Raw genomic sequence first — 18,148 nt, 5'->3', positions numbered from 1 at the left:
AACACAATAGTGAACAAGATAGAAACAGGGCCTGCTTTGATGAAGTTTATTCCTTTTCCTTCACATCTCACACTCTTCTTATGATGGCCTCCTACTAATTTTTTAATGATATAATTTTCTAATTCCTGAAGACATTTATATTCTTAAAATTCAAAAGACATGGCATAGCACGAAAATTTATCATGCCATTCTCTGCAAAATCACTACCACCAATAGTCTGGCATGCGTTTTTTTCACTTTTTCTAATCTCTTTCTTTCTTTCTCTCTCTCTCTCTATACATAAATTATATTTTATGTAATATCTTTTTCAAAAATGGCATTATATTATAAATTTTTAAAATTTAGGATAACGACTAAGTCATAGTAGTAACTCAATATATATCCTTTTAATAAAGTTTGCAGGCTCTGAATTAACTTGAATTTAAAACAAAAAGCAATGGGGAACAAGACTTTAGGCTTTAAAAAAGCCAAAGAGTCCTCGTAGAGTCATGAAAGGAAATTTTCCACAGAGCTGCCAGCCTTAACCTGATTATCCTCTTACCATAGGTCCTTATACCACAAATCTTAAAAGATGGACTGACTTTATCAGACAATGCTTCTTTCTTTCTTTTTCTTTCCTTCTTTCTTTCTTTCTTTAACATCTCTATTGGAGTATAATTGCTTTACAATGGTGTGTTAGTTTCTGCTTTATAACAAAGTGAATCAGCTATACATATACATATATTCCCCAGTTTCTGCTTTATAACAAAGTGAATCAGCTGTACATATACATATATCCCTATATCTCCTCCCTCTTGCGTCTCCCTCCCACCCTCCCTATCCCACCCCTCTAGGTGGTCATAAAGCACAGAGCTGATCTCCCTATGCTACCCGGCTGCTTCCCACTAGCTATCTATTTTACATTTGGTAGTATATATATGTCCATGCCTCTCTCTCACTTCGTCCCAGCTTACCCTTCCCCCTCCCCATGTCCTCAAGTCCATTCTCTACTTCTGCGTCTTTATTCCTGTCCTGCCCCTAGGTTCTTCAGAACCATTTTTATTTTATTTTTTTTAGATTCCATATACATGTGTTAGCATACACTATTTGTTTTACTCTTTCTGACTTAATTCATTCTGTATGACAGACTCTAGGTCCATCCACCTCACTACAAATAACTCAATTTCAAATCTTTGTATGGCTGAGTAATATTCCATTGTATATATGTGCCACATGTTCTTTATCCATTCATCTGTCGATGGACACTTAGGTTGCTTCCATGTCCTGGCTATTGTAAGTAGGGCTGCAATGAACATTGTGGTACATGACTCTTTTTGAATTATGGTTTTCTCAGGGTATATGCCCAGTAGTGGGATTGCTGGGTCGTATGGTAGTTCTATTTTTAGTTTTTTAAGGAACCTCCATACTGTTCTCCATAGTGGCTGTATCAATTTACATTCCCACCAACAGTGCAAGAGGGTTCCCTTTGCTCCACACCCTCTCCAGCATTTGTTGTTCATAGATTTTTTGATGATGGCCATTCTGACTGGTGTGAGGTGATACCTCATTGTAGTTTTGATTTGCATTTCTCTAATGATTAATGATGTTGAGCATCCTTTCATGTGTTGTTGCCAATCTGTATATCTTCTTTGGAGAAATGTCTGTTTAGGTCTTCTGCCCATTTTTGGATTGGGTTGTTTGCTTTTTGATATAGAGCTGCATGAGCTGCTTGTATATTTTGGAGATTAATCCTTTGTCAGTTGCTTCATTTGCAAATATTTTCTCCCATTCTGAGGGTTGTCTCTTCGTCTTGTTTATGGCTTCCTTTGCTGTGCAAAAGCTTTTAAGTTTCATTAGGTCCCATTTGTTTATTTGTGTTCTTATTTCCATTTTTCTAGGAAAAAAAGGTCAAAAAAGGATCTTGCTGTGATTTATGTCATAATGTCATAGAGTGTTCTGCCTATGTTTTCCTCTAAGAATTTGAGAGTGTCTGGCCTTACATTTAGGTCTTTAATCCATTTTGAGCTTATTTTTGTGTATGGTGGTAGGGAGTGTTCTAATTTCATTCTTTTACATGTAGCTGTCCAGTTTTCCCAGCACCACTTATTGAAGAGGCTGTCTTTTCTCCCCTGTATATTCTTGTTTCCTTTATCAAAGACAAGGTGACCATATGTGTGTGGGTTTATCTCTGGGCTTTCTATCCTGTTCCATGGATCTATATTTCTGTTTTTGTGCCAGTACCATACTGTCTTGATTACTGTAGCTTTGTAGTATAGTCTGAAGTCCAGGAGCTTGATTCCTCCAGCTCTGTTTTTCTTTCTCAAGATTGCTTTGGCTATTCGGGGTCTTTTGTGTTTCCATACAAATTGTGAAATTTTTTGTTCTAGTTCTGTGAAAAATGCCAGTGGTAGTTTGATAGGGATTGCATTGAATCTGTAGATTGCTTTGGGTAGTATAGTCATTTTCACAATGTTGATTCTTCCAATCCAAGAACATGGTATATCTCTCCATCTGTGTGTATCATCTTTAATTTCTTTCATCAGTGTCTTATAGTTTTCTGCATACAGGTCTTTTGTCTCCTTAGGTAGGTTTATTCCTAGATATTTTATTATTTTTGTTGCAGTGGTAAATGGGAGTGTTTTCTTAATTTCACTTTCAGATTTTCATCATTAGTGTATAGGAATGCAAGAGATTTCTGTGCATTAATTTTGTATCCTGCTACTTTAACAAATTCATTGATTAGCTCTAGTAGTTTTCTGGTAGCATTTTTAGGATTCTCTATGTATGGTATCATGTCATCTGCAAACAGTGACAGCTTTACTTCTTCTTTTCCGATTTGGATTCCTTTAATTTCTTTTTCTTCTCTGATTGCTATGGCTAGGACTTCCAAAACTATGTTGAATAATAGTGGTGAGAGTGGGCAACCTTGTCTTGTTCCTGATCTTAGTGGAAATGGTTTCAGTTTTTCACCATTGAGAATGATGTTGGCTGTGGGTTTGTCATATATGGCCTTTATTATGTTGAGGTAAGTTCCTTCTACGCCTACTTTCTGGAGGGTTTTTATCATAAATGGGTGTTGAATTTAGACAATGCTTCTTAAAGAAAATGTCCAGTGATGTGATAAATCTTCCTCCATATTGCCAAGAAATGTTTAAATGGATTATTTTTCAAAGAAGGATTTTTTAAAAACCCCTTCTAGATTAATAGGAAGCTGGTTCCTTTCTGTTTCATTAAAAAAAAAAAAAAAAAAAAACTTGAAAAACAAGTCAAAGCCCAGTTTCGAAAAAAATGCCATTTTATATCAAACCATTTCTGGTAGTTTTTAGTTCTTTTCTCACAATTCCTCTCTAGGCCTTTACAGTGTAGGGTTATAGAGGACTGTCATTTTCAGTCCTTCTGTCTATTTTTATAAAAAATGAAAGTGGTTATATGTAAAGAATGAAAGCCATCCTTCCTTTGAAATAAGGCTAAATCATTTTTAAAAGATTTCAAGCTAAGCGTGGCTCTCAAATGCTTCTGAATCCCAAGAAATGCTCTGGCCTTCACTCATCAATAGGCAAAGTGATTACATTATTTTTCCAATTCTCTTGTTATTGCTGTAGCTGTTTTTCAGAAGGCAATGCTAGAATTAAAGAACTTCCTTTTAAAAATGCAATAAAATAGTAAGTTTTCTTTTAAACCAAAGTTAGAAAACTTCGTTCAGTTTCTATTTTTTATGTCCTACCATGTTGAGAGACAATTATCTACCATATGTGAAATGTAAACAGCTAGTTTTAAAACACATCGTACAAACTTACAGACTCATAAAGACATCAGAAATGGTTGCAGCTAATCCTCCTATTTAAATAAGTGAAGAAACTCAGGGAGGAGACTAATATCTCCAATATGCCAGTTACTCTATTCAGTTTTTAATCTATTTTACCTCATTTAAGACTTACATCCAACTTGCAATCAGAGTCGTAAGTCCTAGTTTATGACTAGTCCAAAGTCACAAAGTGATTTAACTGCAGAACTGAGACTTTTGCTGGAGACTTTTGTCTTAATACATAGCTCTTTCTGCTATACCAAGCCATCTTGTACCATCGATTGATCAAAGGCTTACATGAATATAGTGACAGGCTGAAGAGAAATTATTTGGGGGACTGAACCTTATTGTCAAAGATAAGAGATTTAAGACTAGATACTATAAATGTGATTTTTTCTGTGATAGAGACTACCTTGTTAGATATAGATTAGATAACAGCCCTATTTTAGTACCATCTCAATTGCCATAGAGAAAAGGTCTGTGACCAAACAGCTAAATGTAGCTGAATATGATGCAGCTTAACTGGCTTAAGCCTACAGCTATAAATTTCTAATTTTTTATGCTCTAGCTCAATTAAGCTCACCTAAGGCTTTAAATATTCAGCAATTTATTATGAGCAAGAGTATAGCATATTCACTACCTTAAAATAATCATCCAGGTTCAAACCTAGACTTTGCCACTTCCTTGACTACTCTTTTACCTCACTTCTCTGCATCCTTGACACTTGGGTCAGAATTACTATCCTAAAGCATGTGATTAAATATATTCACCAAATATTTACTGTCAAGCCATTATAAGTAGAGAAGATCCAGATAATTAAGTTAAACAGTTTTAGACTCTTAGGTCTTTCTGATAATTGACTCCATTTTTCTTCTTACTTTTTGTGAACAATTTTAAAATTAAGAAATTTCATTTGTTAGATTTAAATAGGACTTTTCCCCCAAGCTTTGCTAATTACATAAACTTTAAACGGATTTTACCCACACTTTAATTACTTCACTCATAGGATGAGCTAAGAATATATTTCAGACATTCCTATTTCCAGGTTGTTCAGAATTCAGAAGTGCTGAAGTGTTTTGAAATTCCCCGGTAGAATTTAGTGCAAAAATACAAGTTAAAAATAAGTAATTGGATTGAGATTATAAATACACAGATTTAAAATGACATGGCCACAGGAGAATTTAAAAATATTTATAAATTCTACCAAACCTCCTTATTCTATTCAGGAGCAAATATTCGAAAGCAAAGGAATAGTTACACAGGAAGGAATATATCCTTGTGTAAATTTTAAAATTAGCATTCATTGGGGCAATCAGGTTAAAGTCAGTCATTCTACAGAAATATGTCTAAGAAATAAAGGGCACTGTCTGATGCATAAGACTACTTGGCATCCAGAAAATGCCTGGACAGAATCCTCTGAGATTCATGGTTAAGCCGAGCATCTACAAAAATAGAGTTGCCATTTACTGAGATGGGGAAGGTCACTCGAGCAATTTTGCATTGTTCTGTGACAGGAGGGGACAGAGATAAGAAATGCAGTTCAGAATAAGCTGATCATATGCCGCCTGTGGAGATCCAACTGGAGATATTAAGTAGGGAGTTTAGGTAAATGAATTTGGAGCTCAAGGAATAGATCCAGGCTGGAAATAAAATTATAGGGGTTCACAGCATGTAGATAATAGTTAAATCTCTAAGACTGGATAATCTCACTTAGGGATGAGTAGAGGAGATACAGAAGAGCAAATATCCAAAGACTGATTTCTGGGACAATCTACCATCAGAGATCAGGAAGCTGAATAATGAAAGCAAAGGAAGCTAAGAAGGGCAGGATGGTGAGAGAGTAGGAAAAGCAAGAAAGCCAGAGTGCTGGATGTCAAATGAATAAAATATTGACATTTCAAGGAAAAGAGAATGATCATCTGTGTCAAATGTTGCTGAGAGATCACAAAAGATGAGGACTGAGATTTGACTTCTGATTTAGCACTGTGGTGACCACTGGTGACTAACTAGAACAATGTCTGTGGAGCAGTGGGAACAGAACATGACTGGAACAGGTTAAGAGTAGAATAGGAAGACAGGAACCAGAGATCAAAAGTTCAGAAAACTCTTTCAAGGCATTTTACTTTTTTTTTTCTAAAAACCAACCTTTAATAAGCTCTGCCCCTGAGTGGTCAAAGTGAAAACTGGGGAGACTTTGGAGTCCACCTACTTCCTAGTTTATGTGACCTTGGGAAATTACTTAACTTCCTTGGGTTCAATTTTCTGTAAAATGGGAAAAATGATGCAGATGAGATCAATTTATAAAGCAGTGGGACAACATCAAGGCATTTTACTTTAAAGAAGAGCAGAGGCGCAGTGGTTGAGAATCTGCCTGCTAATGCAGGGGACACGGGTTCGAGCCCTGGTCTGGGAGGATCCCACATGCCGCAGAGCGGCTGGGCCCGTGAGCCACAAGTACTGAGCCTGCGCGTCTGGAGCCTGTGCTGCACAACAAGAGAGGCCGCGATAGTGAGAGGCCCGCGCACCGCGATAAGGAGTGGACCCCGCTTGCTGTAACTAGAGAAAGCCCTCGCACAGAAACGAAGACCCAACACAACCATAAATAAATAAATAAATATATAATTTAAAAAAAAAAAAAAGAAGAAGAAGAAGAGCAGAGAAATGGTCTGGTAAAGGGATATGTTGAGTTAAAAGATCTTTATAGTTATTTAAAGATTTATATCAGATAATATATTAAATTTTCTTTCAAATCTACTATTTCATTGTTTTACAATTCATCACAAGGAGCTAAATAAGGATCAAATTAAGCTCTAATATCTGGCATTGTTTGATCTCTGATAATAACACTTTTCAAATAAAATTAAGGTAAGTTTAGGTAGTTGGCATGTAACAGTGAACTGACAATTCATTATGTAAGTCCATTAACTAAATCTACACATTATCAACAAATTTCCTTCCTCCTTTTGAAACCTAAGATTGGAAATATTCTTCACCTATTTAATTGAATATGTTAAATCTGTGGCCTTATAATCTTCCCTATTAATATTTAAATGTTTTTCCATGAATAGATTAAGACAACCTAAATACTGAATTTTTGAGTGTGTCAATATCCACACCTAAGATATAAAATATAAGATATAATCTATTCACCATGTTTAGTCATATGTAGTAGGCAGATGTCCACATCCTAACCCCCAGAACCTATAAGTATGTTACCTCACACAGATAAAGCGCCTTTGCAAATGTGTTAAGTTTAAGGTTTTGAGATGGAAAGAGTACCCTGGATTACACAGGTGGGCTTCATTTAATCACAAGCGTCCTTATAAATGAAAAAAAGGCAGGAGAGTTAGAGTCAGAGAAGAAGATGTGATGATGGAAGTAGAGGCTAGAGTGATATGATTGCTGGCTTTGAAGATGGAAAGGAGCCACAGCCGAGGAACTCAGACAACTTCTTGAAGAGGGAAAAGGCAGGAAGCAGCCTCTTTCCTAGAGCCTCTAGAAGGAACACTGCCCTGTTAAGACTTTAATTTTAGCTCTATGAGATCCATTTCAGACCTCTGACCTATAGAACTGTAAGATAATGAATTCTATTATCGTAAGTCACTAAGTTGGTGGTAATTTGTTCTAGTTGCAATAGAAAACTAATACACCGTTAGGGATCTATATTTGTCTAGATCCCTCAATAAACTGTGAACTCCTTAAAGTCAGGCTCTGGTTTTGATCAGCCCTGTATTTCTTACAGATCTCTATAGTACCTTGCCTATAACACTTGCTCAACAAATGCTGAATTTCTTTGGAAAATTAATTAATATATAAGCACTGTATCAAAACTAGACCAGTAACTACAAAAATGTTTGTGCAGAAGGAAGCCCTAAAGGGGAAAATGATAAAATGTGGTATTTATCCTCATTGTTCTTTCAAAAAAATGAGTTTACCAACATAAATGAAAGACGCATTGGAGAATTATAAATTATGTGACCTTTTCTTACTCAGGATGCTACTATAATTCCTGAATATTAGAAGAAATATGCTCTTAGATTTCCACAAGTTTTTAATATAAGTGCATTCTAGGATTTGCATATTTTTAATCATAGAAGAAGTAATAAGGTAACTCAGCATTTTCTAAAGCAATTTCAGCAACAGTTACTGCAATTTGTAAAATACGTTTATTGATTTTATTTTTATTTTTGGCATGATATCTAAAAAAAGAAGTTTAATAACAATTTACCTTTTTAAAAAAAGTGTTTTCTGAAAATAACTTTCCGATTATACAAAACAAAGTTTGTGACTATCTTCATAAACAATGCTGTATCCCATTTCAATCCTTCATTGCTATATTGGTCACTATAATAAATGATACTGCGATTTAGACAAAGTATTAAAAATCACTGAGATCTTAACTTTTGATTTAACTCTGAAACATACTAACCTCTCCTCCCAGTGTACATAATATTGTACTATCAAATTATAAAAAAACATAAATAGCTGAAAAATCATCTGGATGATTTTATATTTAACAAAGAATGTAAATATATTGTAGTGCTTTCCTGTTTGTGATTCCTTTAGACATGTTATTCAACGTTAAATCATTCTTAGCTCAGTGAAGCATTTTTCCTCAAACTAAACCTAAAATGTATTAAAGTTTTCACTTGATCTTTTTTATAATTCTTTGATGTCCCGATATGGTACTATCTAGTTGACATATTTAGTTTTTTCACATGTCTTTTTTGCTATAGGAATAGTTAGTATACACTCCGTATAGGTATACTCAGTATATAGCTATGTATACTCAGTATACAGCTTAATATCTAGCTCAGAGTAGGTGCTTTATAATAAATCAATTACTCAGATCTCTCAGTCATAAAAACTCGTCAGTGATTTATTTTTTATGACAACATTCAGTCAGATCTGACAGTCAGTACAGATTTGAGCCAATTTGGTGCCTTGAATATCTATAAAAAATAATACAAAATATGAAAATAATAATAGTCCTTAGGAATTGAAAGGTAATCTTCATCAATAAAAACTTCAATTGCTCTCAATATATTATATTTAGTAAGGCAGGAAATTTAACTATGTATATATTTCAAAAGTATTGTCAACAATCATGAAAATTGAAAATTCAGCCAGCCAGAATGCCAATTCCTCAACTAATCTCTCCTTGTGATACTAACTCTCTGAGATCATCTCCAGAATTATAAAAAGTAAGGGACACTATACTTACCTCAGAGGGATTGAGTGAGAATTAAATGAAGTAATATCTCAGACAGAGGAGCTTGAACTTGGAAGTCAGATAGACCTAAATTTAAAATCCATTATGTCACACCTCTCAAAGTCTCTGCATCCTCACTTGGAAGAGGAGGATGGCAATATCTATCTTTGAAAGTCTGTTTGGACTTTTAAAGATAAGGTATGTCAAAGTATCTGATATAAAGTAAACATTCAATGCATAGTAACTATTATTGGAAAAGTAATGACCCAGAATAAATGTTTAAAAAATATTTCCACTATTTTTTTAAATTAGAAATATTTTTGATCTGTGAATCACTGTTCCCAGTTGTGTAACTGCCTAAAAGTCAATTCAGCCTTTATGTCTGTTTCCCACATATACAATAAGAATGATAATAACCAGTCCTTTGTACCTCTCAGAGTTGCTGAAAGAATCAAATGAGGCAATACAAATGAAAGCTCTTTGAAAAGTGGTGTTATTAATAGCTGTGTTAATACTCATAATAATTTAATAACACAGATAAATCTGACATTAATTCACAACAATGGGTCATCTTACTGAGGACATTACAATGATCTATTTTCAGGATAGAAAGTTCCCAATGAATTGGCAAGTATACAGAAGTAGACTTCTGAAAGGATGCCAAAGCTGGAACATCCTCAATTCTGTGTGTTTCCAGCTATAGGAAGTGAAACTATTCTACCTTGCAAAGATAATTATTACTTTATTTTAATATTCATCAATTTCTCCATGTTTTGAATATTTGCCAACTTCTTTTCTAGGAAGGGTTTTGAGCTATTTCTAAGAGAGGAGGGTTATTGTATTTTTAGATCTATCAAATGATTATGATCATTATCTTTAAGTTTTTCAAGAGTAGAGAATCAAGCTTTAAAAAATAAGCACAAATTTTAAGATAAAGTGTTTCATTGTTTAATGGCATACTTCATCATTTACCTTAAGACAACAGAAACTTCTTTATCAGTGCCTTTTACTTGGTTTAAAGATGATTTCTTTCAGACAGTTCAGATCTTAAGAGAATTACAGTGTAAAAATTATTCAAAGCAAATTTTCAAAAAGACATCATTTTAAAAGTAATAATTCCAGCTGGTTAAATGAAGGACACCAAAAAAATTTGAGTATTTTCTGTACCCTGCTAGCATACTGGCCCAATTGTACATAAAATATTGATATTTACTTCTATTCCTTGCCACTTAAAAATCAAATTGACTTTCTTTTATGCAACTTCATATTTTAACACATTCTATTAATTATCAACAAGTATTGTGTACATAGAATGCACACAGCGTACCATGTACAGTGAACCTACTTTATGTAATGTTTCTATGTGCATAATTTTTGGAATTCTTAAAATTGTTAATGTTTGCTGACTTTAGTAGGCCAAGTGAGTAATAAAATCAAGATTAAAAAGTAGTGTCCTTATTGAGTACATAGTGATGAATAATCCAAACATTAGCCAAACTGTCAAGCACTTAAATTACTATTGTAAAAAGAAATCTCCCCATCTCTCTTCTTTTTAACTGTATAAATGTTGTATTAGTTTGCCAGGGCTACTATAACAAAATAAGAAAATGGGTGGCTTAAACAACAGATATTTATTTTCTCAAAGTTCTGGAGGCTAGAAGTCCAAGATCAAGGTGTCAGTAGGTTTGGTTTCTTGTGAGGCCTTTCTCCTTAGCTTGCGGATGGCTGCCTTCCTGCTGTGTCCTCACATCGTCTTTCCTCTATACATGCACATACCTGTGTCCATCCATATGCCCTCTTCTTAGTAAAAAAAAAAAAAACAGTCATACTGGATATGGGCCCACCCAAATGACCTCATTTTACCTTAACTACTTCTTGCATTTCCAAATACACTCACATGTTGACATACTGAGGGTTAGGACTCCAGCATGTTAATGTATTTATATAGAGTAAAGGATCATTTAGTAACTTTGTTTTGGATAATTTTTGGAAAATTGGAATAAGGTTTAATTATAACCATCTTCCCCCAAATGTTGAACAGTCAAAAATGTTCAATGGTTTTGTAAAAATCCCACAAGTAAAATCCTGTAGGAATATTTATCAAATTCCCACAAAAGGAGACAAAGCAGGAGCTCCTAAGATTAAATGTAAAAGGTGCGGATGACGGAAAATCACACAGAAAACAGTAAATGGTTTAACTACATACAATAAAAATTTTTCATATGCAAGAACTTGAGAAGCAAAATGGTGGACAATATTGGTTATAATGGACCATTATTTGTTGCAAAAACTTATACAGATAATAAAAATCCTTATCTTCAGAGTTGAAAGAAGTAATGATAGGACTGAATAAAGAAAACTAAACAAAATTAAAGACAATCTACAGAATGGGAGAAAATATTTGCAAATGATGTGACCAACAAGGGATTAATCTCCAAAAAATACAAACAGCTCATACACCTCAGTATCAAAAAAACAAACAACCCAATCAAAAAAATGGACAGAAGATCTAAATAGACATTTCTCTAAAGAAGACACACAGATGGCCAATAGGCACACAAAAAGATGCTCAACATTGCTAATTATTAGACAAATGCAAATCAAAACAACAATGAGTAGTTTTAACTGGTCAGAATGGTGATGGTTTTAACCATCATCAAAACGTCTACAAATAATAAATGCTGGAGAGGATGTGGAGAAAAGGGAATCCTCCTACACTGTTGGTGGGAATGTAAATTGGTACAGCCACTATGGAGAACAGTATTGAGGTTCTTTAAAAAATTAAAAACAGAGCTACAATATGATCCTGCAATCCCACTCCTGGGCATATATCTGGAGAAAACTATGATTCAAAAAGATACGTGCACCCCAATGTTCATTGCAGCACCATTTACAATAGCCAAGACATGGAAGCAACCTAAACGTCTGTCAACATATGAATGGATAAAGAAGACGTGGTATGTATATACAATGGAATGTTACTCAGCCATAAAAAAGAATGAAATAATGCCATTTGCAGCAACATGGATAGACCTAGAGATGATCATACTAAGTGAAGTAAGTCAGACAGAGAAAGACATATATCATATGATATCGCTTATATGTGAAATCTTAAAAAAAAAAAAGTGATACAAATGAATTTATATACAAAACAGAAAGAGTCTCACAGACATAGAAAACAAATCTGCATTACCAAAGGAGAAAGTGGGAGGGATAAATTAGGAGTTTGGGATTAACAGATACACACTACTACATATAAAATAGATAACCAACAGGGACCTACTGTATAGCACAGGGAACTATAACCTATAAGGAAAAGAATATGAAAAAGAATATATATATATATATTATATATATTCTATTACATATATTATATATATAATATACATATAACTGAATCACTCTGCTATACACCTGAAACTAATACAACATTGTAAATCAACTATACTCCAATAAAAATTTTTTTAATTTAAAAAAAATAAGAAAAATGTAAAAAAGCATTTAAGAAACATGTGAAGCAAAGCAGAATAACATTCAATATCACTTGCGATCAAAGATTTGTGTATATGTGTGTTTAAAAGCCTTGCAAATGGCTCGAATCCATTACTGCTAACTGGTAAAGAAACTGCGTGAGTTGAATCAACTCCAACTTTGTGTCTGAAGCCACAGAATTCTTGGTAATCTTTCCTCCAAGAATTCTGCTTCCTGAAAGTGGAAGCAACAAGGGGTTGGGACTATTTTGCAAAGATTGGTCACACCATTGTAATGGGTAATGGAAAACCAGCCCAGCCTATGCAGGACACCTGTTTGGGGAGGGGCAGGGCGGGGGTGGGGACAGTGGGCTAGAAGGACACCTTCCAATGCACAAGCTGCCCAGGACCCTGGCTCCTTCTGGTAAGTCACAGCACCAGCAGAATGAATGCTGATCACCTCTCTTTGCTTGCATGTTGGAATGCCTACCCAAGTGCGAGGTGGGAAGCTCCACTCCAAGAAAATGCACAGGCACACTCCTTGCTACTCAGGGGGCAAACTACCAGCTTAAAAGTGAGAGCCTCGGAAGAGAAGTGTGGCATTACCTAAGAGCTTGTTAGAAATGCAAATTCATGGGCCCAATGTACTGAATCAGAATCAGTGGAGAAGGGGCCTAAGAAATTGTGTTTTAGCAAGTTCTCAAAGTGATTCTTACACACATTAAAGTTTGAGAACAAATGATGCAAAAGAAACACAAAGCTGATTGACCCTGCATTTCTGCCCCCTGTGCATGAGGTCCTGACTCTCACCATCAAAGCAAAAGTGTTAGCAGTTTCAAAACGGTAGAAACTGAGGAAAAAACAAAAATAAATCCACCACCTATCAGCCATTTAGCCACCTCTCACATCAAGACATGAATGAATAGTCCATCTTTTATAAATTTCCTTAGTTTTGAGCGAGCAAATATCTTTATGCCATTGGAGAAAATAAGGAATTCATTTATTTAGTAGAATGGCACTACAAACTCACATTTGCATCAAAATAATCAAACCACTATCCATCAAGATACAGAAAAAAAAAGTGCAGAGATTTAAGGATATTTGCTTCCCTTTAACTTTAGTAGCAGAAGCAGGATTATTCTCATGCTCCTGACAATACTTATGCAACAGGATGCTGGGGGGTCTGGGGACCTGATGCATGGACCTTCCAGAACTCCTCAAGTTGTACCATCTTCTCAGCTGGGTAAGAAAAAAATGCTCGCTGTTTCAAACTACTCCTTCATGAGGGTTGGGGAGGGTGGGAGAGGGGGAGGTTGGAGTGGTGTCGGCAATATCAGTTCTGAGGGTGGAAGCTCTGAACCTAGGATCTGGAAATAGTGGCGTAACCAAGCTGAGGCTGGCATGGGCAGTGATGGGCCTGAATGCATCACATCTCCGCCTACTTTTCCAAGGTCCTACTTAGACTCCTCTCACAAAGGGATGCCCAGGGTCTACATGCAGCATACTGGAGTTAGGAAACTGCAAAAAGTTGTGGAAAGATGAGAGGTTGGAAGGAAGCCAGGTACGACCAGGTATTTTCCCCGTGGCTCCCTCCACATGCACATTTTACAAGACCTTCACCTCGGGCACGATGCTCCCGGTGCCTCGACGCCAGGCTCAGGAGCCTACTCTTCACCAGATGTTGTACATCCGGCCATCCGAAGATGGTGATTTCGACTAAGTTCCGGGCCTTAACTGTGCCCACCGTCAACGGGGCCAGGCTCATCCACTCCATTTTCGGAACTATGGCTCGGTCTGGGCCGAAGAGCAAGTCAGCCAGCCATGCCTCCAGGTAAAACAACACTGGGTTTCTCAGTTCCTGCACAGGAAACCACCGTGGCCGGGTGCGAATCCATGGTGGCAGAAGTGGTAACCCCAGCAGCCCGTCTCCTATGGTGGGCGCCGTCCTTCCATACCCGCAGGCCCCAGTGGCATCTGCGTCCATCGTCAGGCTCCAACCAGCAGCCCGGGAGAGAGGTCATGATGAGCAGCCTCGTGGGACTTGGGGAAGTGCATAGCCTTTTAAGGTTTCCGGCTGGGCCCGCCCCTCTCCAACCAAGGATAACTAAGACCATAATCTCTTCTTATGGTCAAATGTGGTTTTGTATCTACACTCCTTGAGTATATGTGTATATAAAGTCCATGCTTTTGCTTTAGACCATTTGAAAACTTTTTTGTTGTTTGACCACTACAGTAGATTAAAGGCTGAAAGGAGTCCCACGTAGGCTTTCACCCTTCAGCTATTAAATGCTGTCAGTATTAAATCCTGTCACTTGATCCCTGCTTCAGCCTATTCTCACCCCTGAGTGATTTCTGGCATCACAGTATTATCGGAAGTGATACCTGTGGTGGTACAGGTGACTGGAATATCACTCCAAAGTAATGAGCTAACTCAATTCTATCGAAATAGTATCCTAAAAACCGGGTAGTCAGGGATGGACAATTGGCCAGGTTAAATCCTGAGCTTGTGACTCAGTCCAGTTTAACAATTATTTTTGGATGCCAGACACTGCCATCCAACAAGCAATACTGAGATAGCAGTGTTGTTATCAAATATATAGAACATGGTCATTATTCTCAATCATGCACCCCAGTGTATTTGGAGGAGTCTTACATTTAAATAGACAATTTCAAAAATAGTGGGATAAATACTAAGAAGCTGGGTATGGCAGCATGCTGTAGGAGCAAGTGATAGAAAACCCAGTTCAGACAAAGGCATCAAGAATGACTTCATGATGATGCATCAGTGGGGCAGACCTGAAGGATAACTAAGAGCTATTAGATGTCAGTTCACTACAATATGTAATAAGCAATTTATTTAATTATGTATATCTTTTTTTTCTGAAAAGGAAATAATATTGGTAATGTACAGCTTACTTGGAAAATATTGACAAAAAATAATGGGAATTCTTTATGAGGGTATCACTGTAAATATTTAGTTTCATATGTTTGATTTTCAGTTTTTTGCCTCTAGTCTTAACTCAATATACAAGGAATACATTTGGATATATATTCACTGTGCGTCCTGTGAGCAATGTCTAGATTTAGTAATGTTTTGGTCTTTCCTAGTCCCCTTTTTTAATATTTATTCATCCACTTCGTTTCTTCTCCTGAAGCATTTAAATCATTTTATTCAGCTGCTAAATTTTCAGATGATCTCCAATCCTAACGGTGATGGAGGTATTGCTTTCTATTACTACTTAATGGTCTTAGGGCATCAGTATTTTTGACAGTTAACTATTGGGTATTGATGGGTGTGTGGTGTGTGTGTGTGTGTGTGTGTGTGCGTGTGTGTGTGTGTGTATATGTAAGATTTTTAGGACTAAGAATTGAACTTGTAACCTCTTGATGCCAATAGTTACTACATGATGGTCCTGACATCATTTCCTTCACATGAGTACTCCAAATGTCAACGTCAATTGTCAATGAAAAACAATGTTAGCTGTAAAGTGGCAGTTGGGTCTTTTATAGTCTCTATCACAATCATCAAAAGTAAATAATGCTAAACATCCCATTCATAAACTAGGGTTATATAAAGTTCATGTCTTTTATTTCAATCTAGGCTTTAAATATCTTCTGCTGATTGGCAACAGTAATACTCCTTTTCCAAGAAGTGAAATTGTTCTTTAAAATTCTTGGCTTCTTGTCTGTTGAGGGAGTTTAAGTCCCAAATTATTTAATGCAGAATTAGTAACCTCAAACTTTGCTGATCCAGCTTCCTCTTAACCTTTCCATTAAACTGTCTGATGTGGAAAATCAATAGCTGCAGTTACATAATCTGTAGCCTTTCATGAGAGGGAAGATGGTGCAATTATGACTAAGCCAGATATATAATTATTTCTTTATATTCTAACTAAAGTTAGAAAGCTAAACTTGGAATACTGCTTTAAAAATTGCTTTGCTCCTAAAACACTTTCAAGACTTTCAAATCAGAAGGCCTTCCCACTAATTAATCTTCAAATTGCCATTATAATGTGTTAGCAGGGAGAAGGTAGCACTTTCAGTGGAATCTTTGCTTTGAAATTTCATACTTTTTATAGTTAGTGATAGGAGAAACCCTGAAGAGAATAAATGAAAGTGAAATTTTACTTTGTAGCTCCTTCACTTTTAGTTTCAGCTCCTTTCCTGTTTTTGGTATGCTACTCTCTCAAAGCTATTGCTCTCAGACAGCTTACAACTAACCCCTTTTAAAGTTTAATTTACAATGACTTTCTAAAAGGTACTTGCATTTTAGCAGATCTTGAAGATCTAATAAATATTTAATGGAGGAAATCTGAATAATCACGGAAGGTAGCAGGTAAGAGATTGTGGGTAGAAGGTAGCATCTGGATTTACTTTAAATTATATGACATCTGAAAATACAAGGTTTGATATACCTCCACTGTATAGTTATTTATTTTTCACTGTAGGCATCCCCATGGCTTTCTCAACCTCTGCCCTAAATTCCTTTAGCCAACAGATTCATCTCTGCTGCATTGCTTCAGTAAGTAAGAGTGTAGACCATGAAATCTGATAGATATGAGTTCAAACCCCAAGTCCTCCATTAAGAAACTCTGCCTTTGGGCATTTTGTTTTACATCTCTAAACCTCAATTTCCTCATCTTTGAAGCAAGGATAATTGTAAAAATTACTTTCTAGGGTTGTTGTAAAGATTAAATGAGTGGTACCTGGGGCTCAGACATGCTGAAGACCCTCTGAGAAGCCATGCTGAATGCGCCTCAATCTGCTTACACAAGGGATGGAGACAGGAGTATTTATCCCCTGGCTTAGGTCTCCCATTAGTTAAGATTTGCAGTGTTAAACTCCTTGCATTTCCAGATTTGCACATATGTAAGTCCAAATGTCAGAGTGGGTTCCCGTAGGCATTCCAAAGGAGTAGGGAAGCCCCAAGGCAGGAAAACCATAAAAATGCAGCCTAGAAAACGTGCTGTCAGGTTATATGTGCACAGTCCATTACCAGAGCAATAACTAGAGTAAATATATGGGCCAAGAGAATATCAAGCAGAACCAAGGGGTGTTCAGTAAACCCCCTTTCTCTTCTGGCTGAGGGCCTGTCATGCCTCATTGCCCAAGCTTCACTACTGGTGATATTTTTAATATTAATAACATACATTCAATATGAAATAACAATACAACGTGAACTTTTAAGTAAAACATCTTTTGAAATTATCTAGATAAGTAAGGTTAGAGATTCAAAATATGGAAGAGAGTTCAAGGAAGCAACCTGAAATTGTACAGTTCAGTGTAGTGTGAAGACTCAAATAAATCTCAAGAGACTCAAATTAAAATCTTCCCTTGGCAACTCACAGACTGCTGCTTTTGCGCTGGCTCCTTAATCTGATTTAGCCTGGATTTAGTCTTAAGAATTGGGCAATTACAGTCTTCTTCTTCTTCTTCTTTTTTTTTTTTTTACATTAGCTACTCAAAACAGTAACTGTGTCTGTATCTCATCACTCACTGTCTTTTTACAATAAGTGCTCAATTAGTATTTGGTACCCACTTGACAACCTTGGAGGACTACTGTGAGGTTAAAATTGGGTAACTAGTGTAAAAATAAACCTCACAGCGTATTAATTTCACTTTTCCTTCCATTGTATTATAGTTAAGTAGGTAGACATATCAACAGAGTCCTTAAAGTAAATC

The 18,148-nt window shown here is 36.1% G+C and overlaps 2 protein-coding genes across 2 annotated transcripts in view; one reads left to right on the top strand and one right to left on the bottom strand.

The window, feature by feature from the left end:
- Window positions 1-18,148, top strand: part of OLFM3 (olfactomedin 3) — a 194,985-nt gene that overhangs the window by 65,742 nt on the left and 111,095 nt on the right. The window lies entirely within an intron of this gene.
- LOC118900471 (oocyte-expressed protein homolog) lies at window positions 13,626-14,450 on the bottom strand. Its single transcript, XM_036862838.1, has 2 exons — window positions 14,087-14,450; window positions 13,626-13,705 (listed from the first exon to the last, which is right to left on the bottom strand). Exons 1-2 carry the CDS (start codon window positions 14,448-14,450, stop codon window positions 13,626-13,628), a joined length of 444 nt encoding a protein of 147 aa, XP_036718733.1.

The sequence above is a fragment of the Balaenoptera musculus genome, chromosome 1 (genome assembly GCF_009873245.2).
Source record: "Balaenoptera musculus isolate JJ_BM4_2016_0621 chromosome 1, mBalMus1.pri.v3, whole genome shotgun sequence".
Taxonomy (NCBI): Eukaryota; Metazoa; Chordata; class Mammalia; order Artiodactyla; family Balaenopteridae; genus Balaenoptera; species Balaenoptera musculus.
The sequence above is the reverse complement of the archived record's forward strand: the minus strand, read 5'-3'. Positions and strand labels throughout refer to the sequence as shown.

What these genes read in the sequence shown, in the direction of transcription:
- LOC118900471 (XM_036862838.1), bottom strand. Translation starts at nt 14,450, where the DNA reads ATGGACGCAGATGCCACTGGGGCCTGCGGGTATGGAAGGACGGCGCCC. An exon ending in CCGGGAGCATCGTGCCCGAG is followed by an intron (nt 13,706 to 14,086) that starts GTGAAGGTCTTG and finishes TTTCTTACCCAG; the next exon opens with CTGAGAAGATGGTACAACTT.